Source organism: Aphelocoma coerulescens, assembly GCF_041296385.1.
Source record: "Aphelocoma coerulescens isolate FSJ_1873_10779 chromosome Z unlocalized genomic scaffold, UR_Acoe_1.0 ChrZ, whole genome shotgun sequence".
Classification (NCBI taxonomy): domain Eukaryota; kingdom Metazoa; phylum Chordata; class Aves; order Passeriformes; family Corvidae; genus Aphelocoma; species Aphelocoma coerulescens.
Window position 1 is genome coordinate 50007961 of NW_027184085.1, and position 22998 is coordinate 50030958.

Here is a 22998-nt window from a genome sequence, read left to right on the forward strand (position 1 = left end):
TCAGTAGTTTTAGCTGCACATATTCATATCTGTCTGCTCAGCACAACAGCAATGGTGTTTTGTTGCAAAGATTTGAACAATGGCTTTGGCTTACTGCTTGCTGAAGTGTGACAGATGATGACAGCCATGCAAAGACAGAAACATTTATACTCCTCAGTATCTGCTCCCTGCTTTAAAGTACAGCAATGCTAAAATTCAGCATTCAGAGGAGAAACAACCTTATACAGGCAGAATAATTTACTATCCTTAAACACAGGCTCATAAAAATATCCATCTTGAAGGACTGCACACCATGAAAGGGATCCACATTGGCACAGTTCATGGAGAGCTGCAGCCCATGGGAGGGACCCATGTTGGAGAAATTCATCAAGGACTGTCTCCTGTGGGAGGGACCCCACGCTGGAGCTGGGCAAGAGTATGAGTGACAGAGGCCATGTGATGAACACACCATAGCTCCCATTTCCCAAAACCTTGCACTGCCTTACAGGGAAGGGAGAGAAGATGTGGAGTGAAGTCAAGCCTGGGAAAAAGGGAGAGGTTGGGGCAAATCTTTTACAATTTGAGTTTGTTTCTCACTATCTTACTCTGATTTGATTGGTAATAAACTAAAGTAATTTCTCTTGGCTACGTCTGTTTTGCCTGTGATGGTAGCCGGTGAGTGATCTCTCCCTGCTTTATCCTGACGTGCGAACCTTTTGTTATATTTTTTTTTCCCCGTCCAGTTGAAGAGTGCAGTGATAGAACAGATTTGGTGGGCACCCAGTGTCCAGCCTGGGTCAACCCAGCACACATTTTTAAAACAGGTACTTCACCTGGTTCTCAGGATTCACTGGTAGCATTTAAGTGAACAACTAGTACAAGTCTGTCTTGTCCTGCAATATTTAATCCTAGAGCATTTACTGAATACAGTATATTTTTGTAAAAAAAATATACTGTATTTTAGAACCTATATTATTAAGTGACCTTAGCATCAGGCAAAATTGTCAACTCTGATATGATCCACTGGAGTTTTTTTGTCTGAAAGACTGGGTAAAGGGGAGGGAAAATTAAGATCAAAACTATGAAATCAGAGCATCATGTGATGCTAATGCAGCTAATGACAGAAACAGATCTTCTGACCTTTTCTGGCTAAAGCTATGTCCCATACAATACTGAAGCATCAGATGGGACATGGAAAGGACCATAGTCAAGTACACTCTAGCTTTCAGCTCCAGAGGCTTCAAAATTCGTCTGAGGAAAGGGAAAAGTGAAAAAATATGTAACATATGCATGATTTGGAACATTCCTATATATGATATTTGGAATTGCCCTGCATTCTAAGAGCGCATTGTGTTGCTTTTAATTTTTTTTTAATTACAGTTTTTCAATTCAAAAGCTACAGAGCACTGTACATTCTTGTAAAGCACTAGTGGGAAGATTCAAAGCTTCAGAACTTTGTACATACTGATTTGCATTTCAAAGTAGTAGAGATGGCTGGTTTGGGTGAGATCGAACAGAACTATTAACTAATAATTCTAATGAGCTTTCATAATTGCACAGCTGAACTTTGAATAGGGTCCTCTTTTGAAAAAGAGTATCAGCCAACAGTAATTTGACTCCTGACTTTGGACTTAAAGAACAGAACCAGAGAAAGACAAAAAGAAGGTAATTAGTTTATTTTTTAATAAACAACAACTTCATGTATTTCATTTTTTAGAGTCTAACAAAGCACAACAAATACTCCAGAAAGGCCAGGAAAACAATTTTACAGGTTGTCATTCACATTCAAACATATAAAAACTGTCAGTTCTTAATCATTTATGTTTTTTAAGTTTTCATCTAGCAAGCTATAATTTTATGGAAGTACTCTGTAGTGCAAGGCACAGTACAATCACAGAACAGTAAGACTACTAGCTTACATTTATATGTGTGTGTGTGTATACATACTTGCATGCATACACTTTACTTTCTTGTATGTATCACAATGAGGAGACGGATGCAAAAAACCACAATGTTGCAGGGGTTTAGAGGTAATTCCTATACTGGCAAAGATAAAGTATGTAGTGCTGGTTGTTTAAGCAAGAATGAAAGGCATCATGTCAAACACTGACACTAATAGTTCAGCACTGTGCCAGTGAAGTCACCAATTAATTAACATCCCACAAATCTAAAAAAATACGGAAAATAATTTTTCACTCCAATAAATCATCTTGCAGAGAAGAATGTCTTTTAATGGCATTATTTCACTCTGATTTTTTAAACAGTAGCATTGTTGATTAACAGGTGTATAGTAATAAATAATGGTGATCACACTGACATGAAATGTACTTTACAGGGGAAACTGTATCCTTTATTATTCTTAGGCTGAAGGCAAAAGGTAGGCCCAGCTAGTGATGTTACTGGGCATGTCCTGAAAATACAACTTTACATTCATTAAAGTCAAATGGGACCACATGCAATAGATAGTCAAAAATCACTGTAGGCTTCTCCCAAAATTCACCTTGTCCCACACATTTCACTTGCTAGACCTTTTAACCCTAGCCTGAGATAAGGTTACATTTTTTACATAATGAAGATGAAATAATTTCTCCTTAAAGTAGTTTAAAGCTTAGGATATAGTCACCGATTTGCTTAGCAGAAAGAATGGTAGTATCATCTGGCTCAATATAAATTGTAATAATACATTTAATTTCTATTTTCTTCTAACCTGTACTATTGATCCAGGTTTTTCTGACTTGATATTTAATTTATTATTTATCCTTTTTGAAATGTATTCACTCCAGCTCATATCTCAGTCCTGAATCTTGCTTCCTTGCAAGTGCGTACACAGAGATGCACACACCCTTACAGATAAATATATATCCACCTTATTATCTGTGTACGTGCCTTAGCAGAAGACTACTCTTGCTGTTTGAAGTGCTTTATTAACACTACTTTTCTGTATTCCAGCCACAGTCAAAAAATCCTTTTATAGTCTTTTATACTGTCCACCTTCTACTTTGTAGTCCTCAGAAGTTTTAGTTACCAGGTGGATTGGATAGCTGCAAAAAGCGTTTCATATTTTTTCTATCTAAACCAAACACTCCAGGAATGCTCATCTTCCACTGAACCTGTTTACTTTGTGCTTCATACATTATTAGATGGGTAAGGTAGGAAATGAAATCCCTGTGTGGCAGAAGTATCAGTATGAAAGCACTAACCTCACAGACTGAGCTCTGAAAGTAATGATCAGAGCACCCCAAAGGCTCTCTGATCTGAATTCATTGCAAACACCTAACTCACAGTCCCCTATAGGTTTGCAGTTTCAACTTAGTTCTTAATGAAGTGAAGTTTACCTCTGAAAACCTTTGTCACAGCTGGACATAACTAGCAATAGTTACTTGCAAGACTACAATTTAAGGGGGAAACTAAATCTCAGTAGGTTGTCCTTCTAGAAAAAGTGGAAATGTGCTTTTATAGGTAATATCCTACGGAATAATTTTCATCCAAGTCTCCAGTCTATATGTCAAAACCAGCATGCAATGTGCCTCATATTAATAGTGTCTGCATAGAAGTGTAAAAATGGAAATACAAACCCACATCAGTCAAGACTGAAATTCTTCCACAGAGTTGTGAGAGGAGTAATATGTGCATCATTCATGTATGGTCAGTCAAAGAACACAATTTATATGGAGTTCCAAGATAAATGCTTTTTCACTCAGTTCAGTTTTTAACAGTCAGAGCTCAACAGCTCTTTATTTCTCAGTCTAGTTACAATAGTGCTAATGCTTACAATCCAAACCACCTAGTTCTTGTTTAGAATTTTTTATTATACAATAAGATCAACAGATCCAAATACCTGCTCTTTTTCTTACATCTTGAATCTCCACTGTTCTGACCATCCACAGTCTGAGAGTGCAACCCTTCTCTGTCAGGCAGGATGATTTGGTGAGTTATTACATTCCAAGTTGTGTACCAGCAGAGTGTGGTGTTCCTGTAGCAGAGTTAGTGGTGGGACTTCCTTTTTCATCAGCCTGCTATTTACTCAGTATTATTCTGATGTGCTTCAGACAGCTTATTTGCTCAAATAGCTGTCTGCCCCATCAATTTAGTTGTACCATACTTGTTAATATGTATTTACCCGTGTGTACAGGAGGATTTCTTTTATATTACAATCCATGTGATAGCACATAGACAAAAAAAAAAACCTTGACTCAAACATCAGTTGCAAACTTCTTATGCTGTAGCCAGATGATCCTCAAAGCCCAAAGACACAGATAAGGTGGATGCTTGGCCATTGGGTAATTTTGTCATTGCGGGTAGGACCAGATGGGCAATAGTCAACTGTGCAGGCATGGAGGTAGTTACAGGCAGGAGTTATGTAAATATTTTTACAAGTATAACTAAAATGAAGCCCGAATTAAACAATCCAGAAAAGGCCTCACAAGGCCTGGGGCCCATTATAAGGCTTATTAATATTATGAAGCTTGAATCCCAGCATTATCACTTAGCCTCATCAAGCTGGCTGTACCATAGGAGTTAAGGCACTTCTACAGTCCTCGCTTGCAGTTTGCTTTACTCTGAACTTCTCAAACACACCTTCCTTTGATGAACACCTATATCCTTTCTTCTTCTTTTGAAATGGGTTATTGTTCATCTTCATTTAGTAGCTACTGTTGAAAAAGTCTCTTGCCTTTGGTGACTAAACCTGAAAAGGACATCCTTTGAAGAAGGATAGCTAATTAATAGGAGTTGTCTTCTTCTATCCTCATTTTTAACCTGAAGGCAGGAATGAATAAATCACTTACCAACTGCAATTTCTGTTAAATCTGTGGTGCTTCTTTGGACATTGCACTGCTTAAACACAAACAGCTCATCTTATCTTGTTTTTGTCTTCCTAAAATTGGTTTACACATCTTGGAAGTACAAATATGTATTCTGTAAATCCTTCTCAGGTCTCGGGTTCTAAAGAGTCACACAAAATATCTTTGTGCAGTAAGAGCAAAGAATTGATTTGTCCTATTGCAAATTCTAATCAGAGATGCACCAGTTCTTCCTTCCTCATCTGAGCCATTGTGTATGCGTATGCGTGAACAAGCTTCATCTATTTATAGCTGTAATATATGCAATAAATGTTAAAAGGAATCTTTCCATTGTCAAGGAGCTCCTTTTCTGGATTATAATGCATCGTTAAGATTTGCCTTAAAATACTAATGGGAGGCATAAGCTTGGTTTCACATAACCTCACAGAAATCCAATGCTGTAAACTTATCACAAATGCTATTAGCTCTTTTTGCATAGTTTATCTCTGGGTTAATTATAGCACTCTCTTGAGGAAACCTACTGAGACTGAGAAAAGACTGAAGCCTCCTTTATTGTTTGCAGTAGGAAAAGCTGTTTTGCCTTCTCTGACATCTGGAGGAAAATGCTGGCTAAACAAATCCTTTGACTGGCCCTATGATCTTGAAGTAAAATCTGCTTTTTTGTTGGTCTTGCCATTCACAATAGGTTTTATTGTTTTGTTTGGTATGAAAACACATGCTTTTGCTTTGCAATGGTACTGTTCTTTTTCTGCAGACTTAACTTCTCCCCTTTCCCATCCTCACCCCACAGGCCTGTGACGGAGGGTTAGCCCAGATCAGTGGAGTCATGCGTCACACAGCTCTAAAATGCTGGCAGCCGTTCCTGGGTCTGGCTGTGCTGCTTGTCTTCACAAGCCCCACCGTGGGCTGCCCGGCCCGCTGTGAATGCTCAGCACAGAACAAGTCTGTCAGCTGTCACCGAAGACGTCTGATGTCCATCCCAGAAGGCATTCCCATTGAGACCAAAATCTTGGACCTCAGCAAGAACCGACTGAAAAGTGTTAACCCTGAGGAATTCACATCGTACCCGTTGCTGGAGGAGATTGACCTCAGTGACAATATTGTCTCCAATGTTGAGCCTGGAGCCTTTAACAATCTCTTCAACTTGCGCTCCTTGCGGCTGAAAGGAAACCGTCTGAAGCTGGTCCCCCTTGGGGTGTTCACTGGGTTGTCAAACTTAACAAAGCTTGATATAAGTGAAAACAAGATTGTCATTTTGCTAGACTACATGTTTCAAGATCTGCATAACCTAAAATCCCTGGAGGTTGGGGACAATGATTTGGTGTATATATCACACAGGGCCTTCAGCGGGCTGCTTAGCCTGGAGCAGCTCACCCTGGAGAGATGCAACCTCACAGCCGTACCAACAGAAGCTCTTTCTCACCTCCACAACCTCATCAGTCTGCATTTGAAACAGCTCAACATTAATGCTTTGCCGGCGTATGCCTTTAAAAGACTGTTTCGCCTGAAAGACCTACAGATAGAGGCCTGGCCACTCCTGGACATGCTGCCTGCCAACAGTCTGTACGGTCTCAACCTAACTTCTCTCTCCATCACAAACACCAACCTATCTGCGGTACCTTACTCTGCTTTTAAACACCTGGTTTACCTGACACATCTCAACCTCTCTTACAACCCCATCAGCACCATCGAAGCAGGCATGCTGTCAGATTTAGTACGCCTGCAGGAGCTTCACATGGTGGGGGCACAGCTGCGCACCATTGAACCACATGCTTTCCAAGGGCTCCGATTCCTGCGCGTGCTCAACGTGTCCCAAAACCTGCTAGAAACCCTAGAAGAGAATGTATTCCATTCCTCCAAAAGCCTTGAGGTCCTCTGCATTAACAACAACCCCCTGGCCTGTGACTGCCGTCTTCTTTGGATTTTGCAGCGGCAGCCCACCTTGCAGTTTGGTAGCGAACCACCAATGTGTGCTGGCCCAGACAGTGTCAGAGAGAGGTCATTCAGAGATTTTCACAGCACAGCTCTCTCCTTTTACTTCACCTGTAAGAAGCCCAAGATACAAGACAAGAAGGTGCAGTACCTGGTAGTGGAGGAAGGACAGACCGTGCAGTTGATGTGCAAGGCTGACGGGGACCCACAGCCTACCATCTCCTGGGTTACCCCACGCCGGAGGCTGATCACAACTAAATCAAATGGTAGAGCCACTGTGCTGGGAGATGGTACCCTGGAGATCCGATTTGCCCAAGACCAGGACACTGGGATCTATGTCTGTATTGCAAGTAATGCAGCTGGGAATGACACCTACTCGGCCTCCCTGACAGTAAAGGGGTTTACTTCAGACCGTTTCCTTTATGCCAACAGGACCCCTATGTATATGACAGACTCCAACGACACAAGTTCTAACGGAACTAATGCGAACAGTTACTCTCTGGACCTTAAGACAATATTGGTGTCCACAGCTATGGGCTGTTTCACATTCCTTGGAGTGGTTTTATTTTGTTTCCTTCTTCTTTTTGTGTGGAGCCGAGGGAAAGGCAAACACAAAACCAGCATTGACCTTGAATATGTCCCTCGCAAAAACAATGGTGCTGTGGTTGAAGGGGAGGTTTCTGGACCACGAAGGTTCAATATGAAAATGATTTGATGGTATTCTGCTAGCAGTGCTTTTTCTGTGGCATTAAAACCAATTAAAACAGCCTGGCATGTGGAATCGCTAGGCAGAAGCAGCTTAATGCAGCTGTCAGTGTATCAAAAGGTTATATGAAAATGGAAAGACTATTTGTGGTTATACAACAGAGCCTCCAGACCTTGAGGCAGATGTGTCAGGGCCTTTCATAGAACTGGGAAATTGTACTAACTGTTTGCATTGCAAATACTGGCATTCTGGGGATATCAGCAATGAACCACTGGCTCATGCTCATGGACAATTGTTCAACATTTTCTACTGCTACAAAAGGAAAAAGAAAAAAACCTACAGTGTAGGATTTACATATTTAAAGAAAAAGACACATTTGTCTAAACCACACTATACAGTGAAATTTGTATCCATATATCTCATTTGGTAAAACTTTGCATCATCCCTTCTAGTTGGTTCAATACAACAAAAAAATTGGTAGCTTTTTTTTTTTAATCTACATCTATACTGTGTACATTTTGAAGCAATACAAATGAGAGGTTGTGCTTTTAGATATCCACCACTACTGACCCAAGTGTGATGTCACCCATCTTTAACTACCATCAAACCCAAATTAGATGCTTGTAGTTACTAATTAGAAATAACATAAGATATTTTTCTCCTCATGTAGAAGGCCAGAGCTGAATAGTTGAGAGCAAAACCACTCAACTCTGTCGATCTACTCTTCATATAAATATAAGGCATGTGCCTAGTTTTGATACAGAATGGAATATTTTTTATATCTGTGATATCACACTGGACCAGTTTACTGTAATACAGCCCTGGTTCTCACACAGGGAAGGCAACCCACTAGTCAATGCTGGCATGGAGGAGTTGAGTTCTACCTTGAAGAGAGAGAATTGGTGTTGTTAGCCCTGATTTTAATTTCAAAGCTACTGTTAAAATGTTAATGTGTACTGGGCCAAATAAAGAGCATAATACGTTCTGCAGACTCCTTGGGAAATATGGTCATCTTACTCTTTATACAACTGAATTAAAACATACAAACACTCTGCTACTAGGAATGAACTCTTCTCCAATGCCAAGTAAACTACAGTTGTTCATGCATAATATGGGGATTTATAATACTAAAATAATATATAAAACATGATAGCCTCAAAAAGGCTAACATACTGCCAGATATAATGAACCTCTAGTCACTGTCATTCTCATCTTGTATATTTGTAGATAACACAGAGACGCAAAGCTAGTTTCCAAGAACAGATTACTTAGCTATCCTTAATGCCATTTTAATAACAATGTGGTTATGTTTCTTTCAGGGGCAGTATCTTAGAGCAAGAGGGGCAAGTTTTTCCAGATTTTAGGAATCTTTTTTAATGGAGAGAAGACAGAAGTGGAACATTAGTTCAGCACAAATAACCTTTTGTTTGTTTGTTTTATGCCTCCAAAGAAATCCTCAAAAGGCTGAGAAGTGAAATTTTATTCTTTATCATTAATACCACAGTTTTTATTTTTAAATTCTCAGCAATTGCAAGATACAAAGTTGTTCAGCCACCTCTCAAGTTTTCCACCAATTATGAGCCATAGGTTTGTTGTATGTGGTTGATAGCAAATACCATTTTTAAATGATTGACATAACCTGGAGTAAGGATGACAATGACTATATATATATATGTTTAACCAGATTAATATGAAAATATTATAAGACAGAACATTCAGATTAATGTGATTAAGAGCCTGTGTTCAATCTTAGTAGTAGATTTTGGTATTTTGAAACCGAAGTCAGGATGACCTATAATGGGATGCAGGTGCTTCTAAAATTAGTATCCACATTCTTGGCAGAAATTTTCAAAGCAGGATAAAAATCTCCCACTTCTATCAAGGGAAATGTGCCAAAAGTTGTAAAATCCAGCTGCACTCCCTAGATGTACACATAACTTAGCTGCAGGACCCAAGGCTAGGCAGTTTTGAGAATCTCTTTTTTTAGTAATTGATCATTGTTTGCATCATTGCTTCATTTTAGATTGCCAAACTGAGGAGGTTGCAAGCATTCTTAGAATTTTCTTTACTTAAATTGGCTTTAAGTTTAGAGTTGGGTTTTCTTGCTTCCTTATTTTTTATCCTCTGAACTAGATAACTGGAGATTTATGGACATGTTTGATAAGAATACTCTTTGTTCTATGACATTTGTAGAACATTAATATAATGGAATAACCCCTGACTAAATTATAACACCAGGGAAATTATTTTTGTTGATGTAATAACCACTGCACTGAAGTCCAAAACTCTACTGTACCTTAATGTGGGCAGTTAAAGAAACAAATGGGGATAAAACAAAATGTTTCTGAACTGTCCCTTGAAGACATTTGCATGTGCCTTTCCCTTGTAATTGTCATTTTTTTCAACTAGTAATCTATTGCCCCGCAGTCATTTCATGTTAAATGTTAAAATCAATGTTAGAAGCAAAAATTCACCTAAGTTCTAGACATTTGCAGCTGATTTCTTCATATTAAATGACACAATAAAAAAAAATCTCAAAAAACACCACCCTAGAAAACATGTACTTTTAGGATTAATTATGAGTTGCTGTATTCCCCTATTCCCTTAGAATGACTCTAAGAAGTGATTGCATTGTTAGTGCACTGCAAGGATTTGTAAGCAGAAATGTGCTTAGTTATCTATGTAAAATGTGTGCTGGTGATGGAAATCACCGCTTGCTGTTGCTGAGCACCGCCTTGCAGAGCTGTCAGTGTTCTGTGTATCGCCTTGAGTTCAGTCAGTATTCAGTTTTTCAGAATCAGTGTTTGTTCCCTGCCTCCTAGCAATGTTCTACTTTTCGCAGCCTACTTATTTCAGCATGGACTTAACAAGGCATATGGCACCTCTTAACAGAAGTGAGGACAGCAAGACTCAGAGACACTTTTTGTCTTGCTCCACATAGTCTTCTTCTTATGTATTTGTGGGACACATACTAACTGTGGCTCTTTTGGGTTAATAAGGAATACAGTGTCACGGTCAGACCTAGACAAGTACCTTTTAGGCAATTCTTTTGAGGACAGTGGATGAATGTCTACCCTGCCTCTTGAAGGAGTCACTTCTACTTCTCTGCTGGAGATCAAGGAGACACACCACAGTGTATTTTACTGCAGGGGAGAAAAGGACTGGGCTGTGAGGAGGCATCTGACCCATATGGCTCCCCTATCATATATTCAGAAACCTGGCACTAAAAGAGGAATCAAAGGTTTTAACGTACCTCTGACTTGTATACCAGCTGTTCCCCATGCTGACACTAGCCTGAATTTACCTGGCAGTCAGTGCAACAAAACTCTGAGGAGCAGCAGTAGTTTTGCAGAAAAGGAGAAAACTGAAAAACGTCAGAACCAGCAAAGCAACTTGAGAAAACAGGTACTAAAATATCCTTGTCCATAACTCCTGTAAGAGCAATGACTGAGCCTCCCACAAATATGTTTTGAAGTCCACTTGCACAGATCAGTATGAAGATCAGAACAGATGAATGTACAAGTGTTTGCAGAATCACAGTGAATCACAGAATCATTTAGGTTGGAAAGGACCTTCAGTATCATCGAGTCCAACCTTTGGCTGATCACCACCTTGATAACTAGACCATAACACTAAGTGCCACACCCAGTCATTTACTGAACACCCCCATGGATAGAGACTCCATCACCACCCTGGTCAGTCCATTACAATGCTTAACCACCCTTTCAGTGAAGAAATTCTTCCTGATGTCCAGCCTGAGCCTCTCGTGGTGCAGCTTGGGGCTGTGTGTTCTCTCTCCTGTCACTGGTTGCCTGGGAGAAGAGGCCGACCCTCACCTAGCTACAACCTCTTCCAAGGGAGATGTAAAGAGTGATAAGGTTCCCCTGAGCCTCCTTTTCTCCAGACTAAACACCCCCAGTTTCCTCAGCTGCTCCTCATAGGACTTATACTGTACACCCTCCATCAGTTCTGTTGGCCTTCTCTGGGCATGCTCCAGCACCTCAGTGTATTCCTGACTTGAGGGACCCAGAACTGGACACAGCAATTGAGGTGCAGCCTCACCACTGCCAAGTACAGGGGGACAATCACTGCCCTGGTCCTGCTGGCCACATTATTGCTGGTACAGTAGGCCAGGATGCCATAGACCTTCTTGGCCACCTGGGCACATGCTGGCTCATGGACAGCTGCTGTTGAGCATCACTCCCAGGTCCTTTTCTGGTGGGCCACTTTCCAGCCACTCTGCCCTAATCTGTGGATATGCATGGGGTTGTTGTGACCTAACACCAGGCCCCTGCCCTTGGCCATTTTGAACCTCATACAGCTGTCCTTGGCCCATTGATCCAGCCTGTCCAGATCCCTTTGCAGAGCCTTCCTGCCCTCCAGCAGCAGATAAACACTCCCATCCAACTTGATGTCACCTGCAAACTTACTGAGGGAGCACTCCAGGTCATTGATAAAGATATTAAACAGGATTGGGCCCATTCCTGAACCCTGGGAACTCCGCTTGTTATCAGACACCAACTGGTTGTGGCACCATTCACCACTCTCTGGGCCTGGCCATTCAGAGAGCTTTTAACCCAGCCATTTTTCCAACCCAGTTAAACTTTGCATAAATGAGTTAAAGAGAACACTGAAGCAGTGTATACAGAAAAGAGTTTTTGAAATTATTTACAATTGATAAGGACTAAGCAGCACCCCACCTTGGCCTTATTTTTAAATTTTGAGATGGTTCTGGGGTTTTTTTGTCCCTTCTTCTTTCTTCTTAACTTTAAAACTTTCTTTTCAGAAAGGCTTTCTCCACAAAAATGTTACTTCAGTTAGATTCAGACTGGGAGGCTGCTTCTACCCTCTGTACCCACCTCATTATCCATTCATGTTTCTAGTGCCATCAGAGACAACAGCTCCAGATACAGTTAAACAGGAGACTCCAAGGCCCCTAGAGAACTGCTGATGTCACCGGACATTTTTTAATTAAACTTTTTTTAATCTGACTTCATTGTCACTGCCATGCAAGGTTTCCTTTATGGAAAGGAATTAGCCTTAAGGCTATCTTTTTTTTCCTTATTTCTTTAATATTGATATTGTGTGACCTGTGACAACAATTATAACATCATGAAGAAAATTAAGATGTATTACACATTACATCCTCAGCATGACAAATTGTAATTTAGGCAGATGAGACACAGTAACAAGTCAGTGTTAATATTTAATAGAAAGTCTTATCTAGAACTTGTAACAGAAGAAAAAACTGGCAAGGAGATAACTGAGGTATGTAGGCCATGTCACAACTGAATCACATCAAAGATGTGAAACAGACTTTGCTACACCATGCCTGGCTATCTGGTTTTGACATTAGACTTTCCCAGAAAAACTCTCGGGATGTGTGAATGCCAGAAATCTGCATTTAACCCATAAAAAGACAAAGCATTGGCTGGAAATCTAGTAGAGCAAGCAGTTTCTGGCTGCCCAAGGATAACACAGCTTCCAGCAAGGATAGACAAGAAACTGTAGTCATGCAGTTATTTTGCCTCATCCGCTACTGCATCCTGTGAAAATACAGTAATAAATTATCCACTAATACATTATCCAGTAATAAAATGCCCAATCCTTACTTATTTTCCTTCAAAGGAGGCAACATTTGCAAAGTAAGCTATAGTCTGTTCCACCTCCACTCACAGCAGTGAAACATCCAGCAAGAAGTGAGGAAGAGGAAGCCTATTCTGGCCAGTTTGCTAATAATCTTTTTCCATTGAATGGTCCTAGGCCATTGGTACCCAGGGCTAGCATGATGGCTGCTTTTTCCATTCCCATCCTCTCAGCTCACCATGTGGCTTGACATGGAGTAGCAGGGAAAAAAAACATGGTCAAGTTGTCCCTCCTCACTGAACTGTAACTCTGATAAACAGCACAGCAGTAGTGTCTTAGAAATCTCAGTCTGTTGCAGTTTATCCATGGTTTTGCCATAAGACGACATGTGGGAAAACATTGGATACATGCTTTCTGGCCTTCTTTCAGTATCCTATGTGATTAATTGCACTTTGTGCTACAAAGAACGAAGAAAGAAGAACTGAAAACATCTGATGCAGTAATTTAAAACTTAATTGTGTCTGAAGGAGTTAAAGGAACATCTTTGGAAAAGTCAAAGGGCCTGGTCGCTGGAGAATATCTCAAGAAATGAATGAGATTTTTCAAGTTAGCCAAGAAATTTGGTTGCCCTGTTCTTATTATCTGTAATAAGAATTAAAAATTGAATTTTCCTTGGTAGCTTAGAAGAATCACAGTTAGTTCAGTGACACATGCTCCTTTTGTCTGTCTCCTAGCTCTTCTCAATTCCCTTCTCAGTTTCAAATGACTGTAATGCCAAAGGAAGATCTCTGGATTTGGTTAAGTTTCACTGAATGTTCACATGGCTTTTGGAATCTAGATCTCAAGGCAGGATCTTAAACCTTCTTCAAGCCAAAAATAAAAATAAAAAAGGAAGAAGAAGCTTGAGTAAAACTCCTCCTGCAAATGAAATAAACCAACTTCTGTGAGAATCTTGCTACTGAGATAGTTACATGTGAAAAGGAATCTGCAGGATTTTTGGGGGGTTTGGGGGGTTTTTGTTTTGTTTTGCTTTGTTTTGGTTTTCTTTTTCACTAGAAGCAGGTGGTTGGGTATAAGACCAGCTGGAAATAAAAATCTGTATTTATAGCATCAGCAGAATGAGGAAAGAGCTGGCATAGTCAAGAAAATGTTCGGGGTTATCTTAACTTGAAGGATCTTTTATCTTTACTATTAAAATAGGTTATAGAAACATACAAAAGAACAGACTTTTGCCTCATAAACTGATGATCTGTATTTATTCAACTGTACCAAAATTGTCATGAAGCAGAAGTGTTGAAGTAAGGGACTGAAAACAGATTTTCTACCATAGTAAATCAGGAGAAGTCCTCTTGACACCATTCTGTTGCTCCTGCTTACACTAGAAATTTGATAAATTAATCCAGGTTTTTTGCTTTCTACTAAACAGGCTATAGCAGAAAATAAGCAGAACTTATGTTTTAACTATTTCTCATCTTGTGGCATCTTGTACCTTTTATTCTGGATTGCTTTGATATTTACACTGCTAACTGAGCTGCAGAACATGAAAATATACATTCTGGGAAGAGAAGAAAAAAAGGCACATGGAAATCTTAAAGAAGTCCGCCTATTTCTACTCATGGCATTTGCAAGTCAAAAACATCACCTCCTCACGCTTAAGCCAAAAACAATGGCTTTAAAGCATTGTGCATAAGCAGCTGCATAGCTATCTATGAAGATGGTTGTCAACTTGTACACACACTAGTCATTTTGATCTTTCAGAAAACAAAATATTATTGCTTCTTAAAGAATTCATTTATGACGTTTTGATCTAAAAGCAGACAACACTTTGGCTTCATTACACTGGGCACTGCATAAGTAGGAAGTAAATTATGACACTGATCTGTTGAGCTTACAGCCATACAGTAGGAAGTTGGCTTTTGAGCAATGATAACAAGTCTCTCATTGTTTGTGGAGGGAATGCCATAGTGCAGATATATTAAAATATCATCACACTTACTGAAATCTGTTTGCAAGCACATGTAGTTCATATGTACGTTTGTGTGTGAAAAAAATAGTTATATTTGTTTTGTTCCTTTCTTCAAGTATTAAATGTATATTGTTTTTAAAAAGTGACAAGGTTAACATGAAAAAATTGTGATGTAATTTATTTTGATATATATGATCATGAGTATGGATGGGAAATGAAACAGCCTTGCTGTCATGATCCATGAAGCACGTGACAATTCAGGTTTGTCCATAAGTTTGCTTCATGTTTGAGCAAAATATGCTAATAGGATGGAAAAAAAAAAAAAAAAAAAAAAAAGCTTTGTTGTCAAGACAGTTGTTCTGAATGTCATTTTAAAAGTTACTTTAGGGCTTATGTCATGATGTGTGTCATACTTATCCACAATGAAACCCAAATAAATAATTCCATGGACTGGCAAAATTTACTTGAAAAAGTGAAGAAAATTTACATTGTTTCCCCTGTTGTAGCTGATCTCTTTTTTCCCCAAGGTGTAGTGTAGGAAGCTAAAATAAGAACAATACAGCTTCCTTAACACCAGACCCGAGGTCCTTAGTGCCAGGTCACAAGAAGTTAACTTTTCAGGCCCACCCCTCTTAAACTGAGAGAATCTGAACAAATACAGTGAGAAGACTCTAGCAGGTATTTTTCACCTACTCACTCTCCTTCATTGCATGAAGCCCTCAAGCACAGAGAAAACCTAGGTTTCATTCAGATATGTTTTGGGATTTATGATCCATACAAACTATCAGTCAGCCTGTTCCCTCACTTTCATTCGTGCAGTGTGTTCAGGTAACTGATGGGGATACCAGTGAAGCAAATGCTGGAAGGAGAAAAGCATGCCACTTAACAGCACCATGGAGAGAACAGCAGAAAGATAGATTTCACCAGCTGTGTCACCTAGAAGGCAACCAATACTGAAAATCTGCATCTGAAACGTGGTTGCTGAGGAAATCACCAGTATTCAGACACTAGTGGAAATGGTGGAAAGGAGATTCTGCTGAGCTTGAAACCTTTATCAACTCTCTGAGACTTGCCACAATCTACCAAATCTACATCAGAGATCAGCTTTGAAGGACACAGGTTGTAATCTAAACTATTGGTACTCACATTTTTCCACAGCTAGGTACTTTTAACAACAGTAAATTTTATGTTTTCTGGGATAATCTGAATTAAGATTTATCCCCATTATACTCTAAACTAGCGTCCTGTTCTCTAGAAGGGAAAACAGTTGCTACCTCAGGAAAAGAAGCAGCTTGAAATCCTGATAGATTGCTAGGAGCAGAGACAGACAGGGGTTGAATCTGAGCTCTCCTATGCCTCCTGAAATCCGTCTTATTCTCCTGCATTTGCATTTGACACCTCCGAAAGATTTTGCCTGACTTGCAACACTGTACCCTCCTCTGGAGCAGAATGTCAAATGCAAATGCAAACTGTCAGCTAAACTTTACTACTGATTTTATTATAATAATCTACTTTATTAATAATATTTTTAATCTGATTGACAGTCTAAGGTACCGCAATACTGCCTTCAGTAAGACATGAAAAAAGAGCCATTGCACCTACCACTGCACGGAGAACAGAGGTTTTTCCTCAGAAGATTCCTCCTAAGATTACACCATATCAAGAGGTAGAACCTGTTCTGTATCACAAGATCTACTGAGCAATTTCCAGTTCTTACAGTAGAAGAACCTACTAGTTTTCTCCATGATAACCAGGTAGAGAAAAACACCATCACATCAGGCAATCACTGACATATTCATTAAAATTTTAAAAAAATTAAAATTGTAAAATTTATGAATAACTCTTAACAGACAAACACACTTAAGATTTTTTAAGAACATCCAAAATTTTCTACAGCACAGTCACTTTCAAAAATTTTTAATATTTATACTTTTGCAGATCCACTGTAGAGGATTTGACACGTAGTTAGTACCCCTATATTGGATACTACAGACATCTATAAATAAACAAACCTTGGCATCCAAAGTTTATTTTAAGAAATGCCTGGGTTTAATATTTTTGTATTTTTAAAAGTTGATGGGAAATTGAAAATGCCACTATTTACCAGGTAAACTCAATTCACAGAGACTGAGTTATTCTCACATGAGGGAATGCTCACAGTGAATTTTCTGCACATGAAACCTTCCCACATACAGCTGTAGATGACATGCTATAAAAAAAGGGCTTTGTTCATCTCTGGTACTGGGGGAGAGGCTGGTAATTCATGCTGGGAAGGCACGAATAAGGTGTGAAAGTGCTGCATTGAGAAACTGAGTTACTGCGAAGGAACTGGCCTTTCTGTCTACAGGCTCAGTAGCCATCTGGGAGATTTAGTCTAAATTCCTTCTTCAATAGATGCAGGAAATTCCTCGTGGAAAGCCTTATTTTTCCTCTTTTCTTGGAAGGATAAATTTCAACCTGAGTAATCAATGGGAAATGAAATACAGTAAGAAGTTAGTAAAATGCAGGACTGGATAGTAAAGATAAATAGAAATTAAAACTTACCTAAAAAATTGTGTTACACTGGTACTTAGCACATTGTCTAAGTAATTCTGAAATTATTTAGGTTTGCAGGATCTGGTTTATTAATTAATAGCTAGGGGATTCATTCAGCTAGTTAAAGCTGGAATCACCAGCTGGAATATCTCATTTACCTCATCAGTCCCTAAGTGGAAGTTGTATTTTTCTGAGCTGTTTTCCAATAACTTTCCTGTTTATGAAACTCAAAAGCACAAGTGATGGAGAGCACACTTATTTTATTATAGGAAGACAATGATAATAAATTTAATCTATTACTTTTGCTAAGAGAGCTCTTTGCTGTTTGTACAAAGATTAATAGATTACATCCTTATCTAGATTACTGCTATTACTAAAATCAAACATCTAACCTTAAGAATCTATTGACCCTTTATGCATCTGTGCAGTGTACCAGTTCTAATGCACTGCAAATAACATTTTGCTTTCACATTGAGCAGGCATGCCATGCAAAGGGGTTAGAGGCAATGCAGCCTTCCGAGTTACAGAAATATTTGCATTTTAATGGGCCTTATTGAATTTTTTCTTGGCTTTTATGGGTTTGGCAGGCTGTCACATTTTGTTAAAGGATATCAGATCATCCTTGCCTGGCTTGGAGAAGGCATAGCTGTCGTTTAGTAACACAAACAGAAGTCTGCAACTCAGGATTTCTTAGCTGTAATCAGAACCCCTGGATCTCTAATTCTCTGGAGAGTACAACAATATTTACCTTTCAAAAGGAAGGCTCTGCCATTTCCCTAAGGTTTATAAAGCCAAGGAGTTATAGCTCGCCCATACCTGTGTAAGGAACGGTAATTTTGATGGAGGTTGGTATCAAACAAAGAAAATCTTTTTTAAGAAATGCAAGCTTTGCTGCTCAAAGTGCTCAAGATGAGCACTCCTCTTGGCAGCGTGGTTACAGCAGTGGTCAGCATTTCCAACAGTTCTAAATTAAAGTATCTTGCAGAGCAGTGGCAGTATATGAAAGAAAATTGTCATGAGAGATGCACACCAACTAGACTCTGTCTTTTATGTAGTTCAGTGGTATATTGCATGAAAGGACCTCTTAATGCCTCACTTCATTAGTGGCTTTGCAATGCTTGAAAAACATGATTATCTCCTAAAGTACCTATGAAGATTTGTGTCTTTGCCTTTGATTATAGATGAGAAATGCTGAAATGAATGCAAAACACATATCAATTGTCAAGTGTTACACCAAGCACTCAGACTATTACTACTACAGAAATATTTCTATTTGGTCCTTATACAAGACTACCAAAACTAGGTCCCATAATTTCTCCCCTCTCTAATCCATGTTTCTTGAAAGAAAGATAGTATTTCCACTGGTTTCCCCATTCTTTAATAGAGAAAGTAAAAAGCATACACGTTTCAAATTACTGCTGCCAATGTTTATCATAGGGAATTTGTCCTGACACAACTCTATTTGCCACAACATTGAGTTGTGGCCAACCTCATCTTCATCTTTTAATCAAGATTGTTTTGCTTATACATGAGCCAAACACTTGGAACTTCCCCATTCCCAGCTTCTGCTTTAGAACTGAAGCCAGAAGATTTTGCTGTGAATGTCAGTGAAGTACATTTGATAGTTAATGAATGGTTACTGCCTCACATCCAGCAGTCACTGGGAACTATTGCTGAGGTATGGGCCTATCTGGCATGATTAAAAGTAACAACTACTCCTTGGGAACAAGATTAACCAGTACCTCCATTTTATCTTTCAAGACCTCCACCAACTTTCAAGACACTGGAAGGTGTGTGTCCAAGTCATTTAGAACTGAAGGAAGTATTTGTTGGATGTGCCTGCCATCTTAGAGAACTGCATACAAAAAGGCATGTGAGAAATCAATTTCTCCTTTAATGGTTAAATTACTGAAGCAGAAACCTAAACCACTACAAACAAAAGGAGGTATGCATTAAAAAAAAAAATTTTTGCTCTGGTGGGTTTTATGCTGTAGTAATGAAAAGTCAGAAACATGAGTAAGATGTTGATGAGAAAATTATTTTCTCAATGTGACAAAATGCTCCCTCCAGATCATAAAATATACTCCCTCCAGTATATAAACACAAGGATTCTCCTCTCTCCTTGTTCAAAAAGGAGGTCAACAAACCACCTCATTTCAGTACAAATACTTTCTTAAAAAGCATTCTGTTGTGTTCACAACATCAACCCTTCCCAGATTTTCAACAGTTGTTGTAATCTTTTTTCACAAAAATCGATTTTAATTGTAACACTGTTCTGCTACAGCCCTATTGTCTGTGTCCTTCTGAATTGTCAATTACTTAAATGAAGAAATAAAGGCTTAAAAGCGCATTGTTGTAATTGATTTCTATGTTTCAACTATCTTATCACAAACAAAATTATGAATTTCACCTGTTAAAGCACAAAGAATACTTTCCTTGGGAAAAAAAAAAAAAAAGAAAAGAAAAGAGAGAAAAAAATAAACATGAAAATCCATTACTGTTTCACTTGTGTTTTTTAAGACAAAAGTTTGAGGCTGTCATTCCAGTCCTCTGCTATAGTTTTGGAAATATGCATACCATTTTTAGTGAGTATATTGATTGATTGTAAAGAAAAAAGGGTTTTCTTAAATATTCTAATAAAGTTGCTTTTCTGCATGTCTAATCTAGTTTCCCCCAGCTAGGATAGTATTTGCCATGTAGTATCATCTCTCAGCCTGCCCTTTCCTCACACTTTCCAAGCAGGGTGTGATTGATAAGTTCCACACATGATGTTCTCATTGAATCCCAAGACCATTAAAAGTATGGATTTGTCCCAGGCACGTGGGGGCAGATGGGTCTGGGTGCTGAGGAGCTGCTGATGCAGAACTTTTTAAATGGTCCCTTCCACATTTCAAACCTTATTTCTGCTGTCCACTTTTACTTTTTCTGGTCATTATTGCCAAAGAAGAAACACATCTGCCCCCACAGGTGGAAACAACCTTTCTTTGCTGTGGAGATGGACGTGCCCTCAGCCGTCAGTCAGTCCTGTTCTGTTGAGGTATTTACACTTCTGGGCTCTGGTTTCATGCTGATGTCTGGCTTCCAGACGACAGCTGGAACAGTTCCAATGGCAAGCAGCCTATGGGGCGGGCTGCTAGAGTGGAATGGATAGCAGACAGGACAACCTGAGGCATACACAAGCCTTGGGACAAGTATATTTGTGAGCTACAGCATGGTATCTAACAGCAAAATCCCTTATCAAGAGGAAGTAGATGCCAGAGGCACCTAACAGAGCTCTGGGACAACACAGCCAAGTCCTTGGTGACAAATGCAAAACACTAAAAATTTAGGGGAGAAGTGCCTTGCAGGAAGCCCCAGCAGAGTGAACACTGCTGCCATGGCCCATTGCAACAAACTGAAACGATGAACTGAGCCATACTTGGCACTCATTCCCAAGCATTGGCAGAGCGTGCCCAGCCTGGTTCAGCCTGAACTCTGCTCAGTGTGTATATAAGGCCTGGAGAGTCAAGTCGGCCTTTGGTTGGTGCTGATTCCTGCTTCAAGGGCTGCTGGTAGCAGCTCTTGGTGCCCATCCCCAGAGCTGTTCCCTGAGTTTGCCTGGCCCTACTTGGTGCAGGAAGCAGGTACTGCAGGACACTTGCAGCGGGGTGATATGGTGGCCAGTAGGAAGCCAGACTGCCCTCTGTGAGAACCTGCCTGACCCATCAAGTTCTCAGTGCAAGCAAAAGCTGACTTCAGAGCACAACACAATGCCTGCTACAGAGCCAGTAAGGAGGAGCTCCCAAACATGCACACACCATTCCCAGCTGAGCACGGGACTGCAGGGACAGGGCCCAGACCTGCAGTGGATGACCTCCAGCATGACACCTGGACAGCCTTTTTCCATGGCCATCCTGGTATTTTCAGTCTGATTATTCAGCTGGAGCTCAAAGAGGTCTGTGAAGCCCTTTGTATCTGGGATATTTCAGACAGTTAAAGCTGGTGCTCTTTAAAAAGCTCCTGTAAAATATCTGCCTCCATTGAAGAGATAAATACTATCTCAATATTCCCTGTAGAGATTCACTGCTGAAAAGTGATACCTTTGGACCAAGGAAAAGGAATTGTGGCTTCACCATACCATTAAGGTAAAGGACAAATATGCACTCAAACAGGGCCTGTGAAAGAAATAATTTTACAGCACAGAGGCCCAGGGCAAGTTGGAACGCAAAAGTCAGCTGGAGTGAGAACAATCAAAGCCCAGTGTTCTGTGCCCCAGAACAAGGGATTGTTAAAGATATATCCTGTTGCTGCTATGAGAGTGCTGGAGGTTGTCAAGTAACTGCATATTTCTTTGGTCTATGTGCATCACATTTTCGAAGCTGGTAGAATTTTATGCCAGTTAGATGAACAGAATTATTTGATTTCACAAAAACAAAAGAGACATCACAGCCCCTGCATCCAGCACACAACTAACACAGTAAAATGCTTATCACCCACAAATATTCACCCTGCACCTCTGCTTGAGATTATGCACAATTTTCTTCCAGAAAAGGTAATGTGTTCTTTAGAAGATCAAGACCTTATGGATACATTTTTAGTATCAGAAATGGTACTGAGTTTTATTGCAATACTGAAACAGTTTCCCATTACACCTTAAATTGTCAGAGACTGAAATATTATATTTTATGACTTAAACATTTTCTTAAAAGACTTTTAAAGCTGTGTTGCAAAAGCTGAAGAGAGGACTACCACACCCTGAATGGGGCCCTGACTGAGGCCTGACACTGCTCACTGATGAAGATAAAGTAACAACTCAGGGCTGGGGACATTCACAAAGCACAGGCTTAACATCTCCAAGATGAGGACCACAGCCCCAGGGCTATCAGCTGCCAGGCTCGAACAGACCCCCTGCACCAAAGGGTGGAGGGAGGAGAGGCTCTGGGTATCTTGGAAAAGCCTCTGGTCAGAGGTGCAGTGACTGCCCATCCTCCAACTGTGCAGAGCCCAGCTGAGGGGTCCTCACCTGGGAGGAGAAGCTTATCCACAGCAGGAGGGGTGACATGGCCCATCACAGGGGCCCCCCTCAAAGGGGTGCCCAGACCCTGCACCAGAGCACCAGAGATGATGCAACAGACCCTCAGTGTTGCAAGGGACAGTGTCAAGCCAGCCCCTGCAAAGGGAGATATGACTGTTCCCACCTGGCCCAAAGCGTACATTAACCCACGGGATCCTGCACTCTTGGGCGTGTGGCAGCGTGGGGTGTGGCCGCGTGTAGCGGCGTGGCCACGGCGGCGACGGGGGACCCTCAGCACCAGCAGAGCAGATGGAGGGGGGCAACGAGACGTCGTTGGGACCCTCGGGAGGGTGATGTGCTTCCACCTAACCCCTGTCACCTCTCCCTGTTCCCCCACCCCCCACGCACACTTCTTTTCTTTCTCTCTTTCTTTTCTCTTCCCTTCTCTTTGCCTCTTTTACTATTAAATAAAATACATCCATTTTTTGGCATCACCATC

The 22998-nt window shown here is 40.2% G+C and overlaps 1 protein-coding gene across 5 annotated transcripts in view; it reads left to right on the top strand.

Annotated features, from left to right (window-relative positions):
- Positions 1–8392, top strand: part of LINGO2 (leucine rich repeat and Ig domain containing 2) — a 512261-nt gene extending 503869 nt beyond the window's left edge. For all 5 annotated transcript variants that reach the window (XM_069001991.1, XM_069001990.1, XM_069001992.1 and 2 more), the window contains one exon: positions 5572–8392. In XM_069001991.1, coding sequence (XP_068858092.1) covers positions 5608–7428 — 1821 coding nt within the window. In that variant the 5' untranslated portion in view covers positions 5572–5607 and the 3' untranslated portion in view covers positions 7429–8392. The remainder of the gene's footprint in view (positions 1–5571) is intronic.
- Positions 8393–22998: the final 14606 nt, after the last annotated feature.